The sequence below is a fragment of the Austrofundulus limnaeus genome, unplaced genomic scaffold, assembly GCF_001266775.1.
Source record: "Austrofundulus limnaeus strain Quisiro unplaced genomic scaffold, Austrofundulus_limnaeus-1.0 Scaffold1811, whole genome shotgun sequence".
NCBI classification, from domain to species: Eukaryota; Metazoa; Chordata; class Actinopteri; order Cyprinodontiformes; family Rivulidae; genus Austrofundulus; species Austrofundulus limnaeus.
In genome coordinates this window covers 21601-25873 of record NW_013954213.1, presented here as the reverse complement: position 1 = coordinate 25873, position 4273 = coordinate 21601, and the positions used below count along the sequence as shown (strand labels likewise).

General features: G+C 38.5%; 2 protein-coding genes across 2 annotated transcripts in view; both read right to left on the bottom strand.

Annotated features, from left to right (window-relative positions):
• The window catches only part of recql4 (RecQ helicase-like 4), a gene marked incomplete at its 3' end in the record, with an annotated part of 12271 nt that extends 9853 nt beyond the window's left edge, over positions 1-2418 (bottom strand). The window contains 6 exon segments of the mRNA XM_014033710.1: positions 17-878; positions 1127-1275; positions 1413-1559; positions 1726-1826; positions 1928-1961; positions 2067-2418. Of these exon segments, the coding sequence (XP_013889164.1) occupies positions 17-878; positions 1127-1275; positions 1413-1559; positions 1726-1826; positions 1928-1961; positions 2067-2150 (1377 nt within the window).
• An 851-nt stretch (positions 2419-3269) lies between these two features.
• Positions 3270-4147, bottom strand: LOC106536426 (cytosolic non-specific dipeptidase; the record flags this gene model as incomplete). Its single annotated transcript, XM_014033709.1, is given in 3 exon segments — positions 3270-3472; positions 3628-3775; positions 4006-4147. Coding segments are annotated over 3 exon segments (357 nt in total), but the record flags the coding sequence as incomplete, so codon positions are not given.
• Between the last annotated feature and the right edge of the window lie 126 nt (positions 4148-4273).

Genomic DNA, 4273 nt, shown 5'->3' with positions numbered 1-4273 from the left:
TGATTACATCCCTTACCTTTGTTGGTAATTTTGTTTCTTCCTCCTCGCCGTGTTCTGTTTCTTTCCTTGTGGTCCTCCTTTTCTTCTCTCCTCCATCATTTGAGTTCACACAGCTCTCCTCTTTCTTTTTACAATTCTTCCTCCTCTTTTTCACTCCTTCCTCTTCTGTACCACTTCCCTCTACATCGCCCCTCTCTCTCTGCCTCTTCCTCCCTCTTTTCTTTGCACTTTGTGATTTTGGACTCTCGCGGTCATCGTCTGGTACAGCGAGCAGTGCCTCTCCTCCTTCCATCTCCTCGTTTTTCTTTTCCTCCTTTCTTTCTCCCTCTGCTTTGCTTTTTCGATTACACTGTTGAGTGTCATTAAACTTTCCCTTTGACTCGCTTCCTTCTTTATCTTCAGCTCTCTCGACTCTTCCTGCTCTTTCATCGTCTCTTTCTTTTCTCCGCTCCGTTTTTAATTCCCGGTTGCCTCCGCCGGGCCTCTCCTCCGCTTCCATCTCTCCGAACACCTGACACCTTTCCAACCACTTCCTGTCGACACAGCTCAGCCTGTTGGCGAGAGAAGGCTGTTTAAACAACCCCGCTCTGAAACCAGCTGAAGGACCAGGGTCAGGACTTCTATGTGGAGTTTCTAACATTTCTGTTCTGTTTTCTACACTCTCAGTGAACTCTTCTGTGTTTCCAAACACAGGCTGGGAAGACGAGGACGGGTTGGTGGGATTCAWCATAGAGTCTTTTTTATCAGCATCAAAACTACTGTTGTTGGAGGTTCTGACAACATCTGCAGGTTCAGCATCAAAAGGTTTAAAGTGCTCCTCAGGCTCTACTGAACTGAGTGTTTTGGAACGCAGTGAACCCTGGCATGGCTTCATTCCTCTGCAATAAAAACACAACAACAAACTAGTAAATTACTTTGCATAAGGTTTTAATGAACTGTTTGATTCTTATAATAGTACCGTAATAAAGTACAAACACATTTACTTCGTATTATTTACAATACAAGGTGACCAGTGTTTGATAATGTTCACCTCCATCTTCTACTAGAGGAGAAACAAATGTTTTTTTTAATCAGAGCCTTGCTGATAATATGCAGGTAACGAGTCAGAATTAGTCTTTTTAGCTACCTTGGAGAGAAGAGGCTGAGATCATCAACAGCTGGGCTCTTTTCAGCCTCAGTGGATGAACTGGGACCATTTGTTGTCTGACAATCTTTCAGAGAATTCAGAGGAACTCGACCAGTTCGGTGGGATYTCTTCAGTGAGACGGGCCTCTCCTGCAACCAGAAAAACAAATTAATAACAGTACTGGAGCCACAAGAATGTTTTCCTAATTGGTTCGTTGGTTAAGACCATTCTTTTCACTTTTGTCGAAATGATCGAGCTCATGGTATTTTTGTAAAGTTATCCTCACTTTACTTAGTGAAGCAAGGTTGTTTTTGAGCTTTAGCCCATAATACTGTGAGGAAGCCATCAGACTGTCTCTGTCCTGGGACGTRAGTCGCGGAGCAGACACCGGCATCGCTTTACGATTCAAATGGGCGCCCCAACTCTCTGACTCCTATATCAAAACAAAGGCCAAGAGAGAAAATAAATGAACAAGTTCACTTTCTATTGATAAACAATTGTTTACATAGAGACAAACTCTAATGATAACAAACACAATATTAATCCCCCATSCCATTTCATAATCATGAAGCTATTTTCAACTAGTTTTTCTTCAGGACCTTATGAGTCGAGTTAGGCTGAGTTTTATTTTGACTGCCGGAAGCATCAGTGCTGCTGTTCTCTTTAGCTTGTTTTAAACTCTTGTACTCCTTATACAGATCTGCAAAAAATAATAATAAAATAAAAGGTAAGTCCATTTTCTCATTGCTCATGTTCATTTTTGTGCTTCAGGATGTGTCAAAGTTTAAGGTCAGTACTCACTTCTTGTCTCCTCTGGAGCTTGATCAACGTCCTCCTGCAAATGACAGCTTGTTTACTTTTATGAAAAGGTAAACAGGTTGACACAGTAAACACTGTGTTGTGTGAATGAGCAGAATAAACAGGTGCAAAATTGAATCACCTTGTTGGGTTTCCTCTGGTGCTCTCTGACAAACCCCTGCTCCCATCTTTTCAGCAGGATCTTTACTTCGTTGTACCGATCCATAGTAAACACAGACAGGCTCAATAACTTACTCCATTAATCAGATTATTTCAAAGATCCACGCTACAGACGTTGCATTATTTTTAGTATAAACGCTGAAACACTGAGTGTTTTAAGACGTAATGTGACTCGTTACATTCCATTTTCTGTACTGAACATTTCTATAATTTAACAAATGAACAACACGATTTTTCTGAAGTTTCTACGACGTTCAAAGCAAAGCGGAAGTAGTACTGTTGATTTTCCCGCGCCAGTGTTGTCACTTCTTGYATTCCTTAATCGGATCTTTTAAATGCAAAATTGTTCACGAATTGATCAAGACATAAAAGTTTGTATTGCATATAAAAGACATATATATATATATATTTTTTTTTCAAATAGCTTCGTGAATTTTTTAATACAATTTTGCTGCCTCGGAGTTTCAAAACAAAAGGGGGCGCTTTAAAGTGATGCACTTCCGGTCATATTTAAAGCGACAGTACTTTTTAAATCAGCCACATAAATATTATTTTCAAATAAAAAAATGCCTGTAAATCGTGCTTTTATAATTGACTGCGCAGACTGACATATTTTATGTATAAGCTCATATTTTAATGTGTGGGTATTTATAAGATAATTTAATAATTTATGCAGTTTCAGAAAATGAACTCTAGATGGAGTCATGAGTCAAGATTTTAGTGGCTGACCAGGATTACAGAGTGATACAGTCCATTGAAACATATTGCCTTTTCTGTATTTGGAAGTGAATTTGTCAAATACATGAAAAAGCTGCAAAGTCCCTAATTGCATCCATTCATTATCTTTACCGTTATTTCTCTTTATGGGTCACAGTGTACATTGGGTACCTATCTCCAATCAACCATTCATATTCTCTCTCCTCACATGCAAGTTCCTGGTCTGTGGGAGGAAACCCAATTACAGAGAAACCCACATATGATGGAGAGAACATGTAAACTCCTAAACTCCGTCTAGAAAGTCCCAGGCTGTGAAGTGATCCTGTGACCTTCACTTTGACAGGCGACAGCTCTAACCACTGTCCCATCATGCTGCTGAGTCGCTGGTTTTATAAAGTGTAATTATTGTAAATATATTAAACTGTTAGATTAATCAAACAGAACAACACAGTGTAACAAAATCACTTTATTATCAGTAGTGCCTATAAAAGTGAGACAGGTGGAATGTAAAAACGTTCCAGTTTTGATAATGAGGATGGATTTTTTTATTTATTTGTTTTTTTTTTTCATGATTAGACATCAGTTCATTCCAGCTGTGAAACCTCATGGAAGTACGCAGCCAGCATCTTGGTTCCCTGAATGTAGTTTGATCTAAAAAAAAATGAAGACACAAAAGAATTTTGTTTTAGAAAATCTTAAAAATCACTGATGCACTTTAATTACTGATCGAAAAGTAATAACATTGTTCTTTTATTAATTTTTAATGAGTTTGTTAAAAAAACATTTCAAGAGATGTGAATTTAAACCTGTTGATCTTTTCATTCTGGGAGTGAGCGCCATCGTCGCAGGATCCTACAGGAAGCAGCATGACGTTCCGACCCGTGGCCTCCTGGAAGGTCAGGGTGACGGGGATGCTACCTCCTTCACGAGTCAGGTCCGGCTCTACGCCAAAGACTTGACAGCAGCAAAGAGGAAAGAAATGTAAAAATTATTAACTTTCAAACTTTTTATGTGCAAAATTATGAACCAAGAATGATGAATAAACATCAAAGAATTATTATTTTATTCATATATTTTGTTTCTACCTGTGTTTATCATCTGAAATACTTTATGATTTTTGCTGAAAGTAGTTATGCAGGAAGTAGTTTATGTAAATATATTTAGTTACGTGAACAGATTCATACCCGTCTTCATGGCCTTTCTACCAGCCATGTAGTGTGGGTGGTTGAAGTCACACACCCAGGCTTTGGCTCCGTGGCCCATGTACACTTTCATTTTGTTGGGGGTTCCCAATTCTTCAAACGTCTTCTGTATGTGATCAATCACCTAAATCAATTTAAAAAAAAAAAAAAACAAAACAAGTTTATTTTTGAATAAAATATAAATGAAGTCTGAACGGTTCAAAATGAAGTGGCTTCTCTGAAACATGTCAATGAGCGGTCATCTAATGTC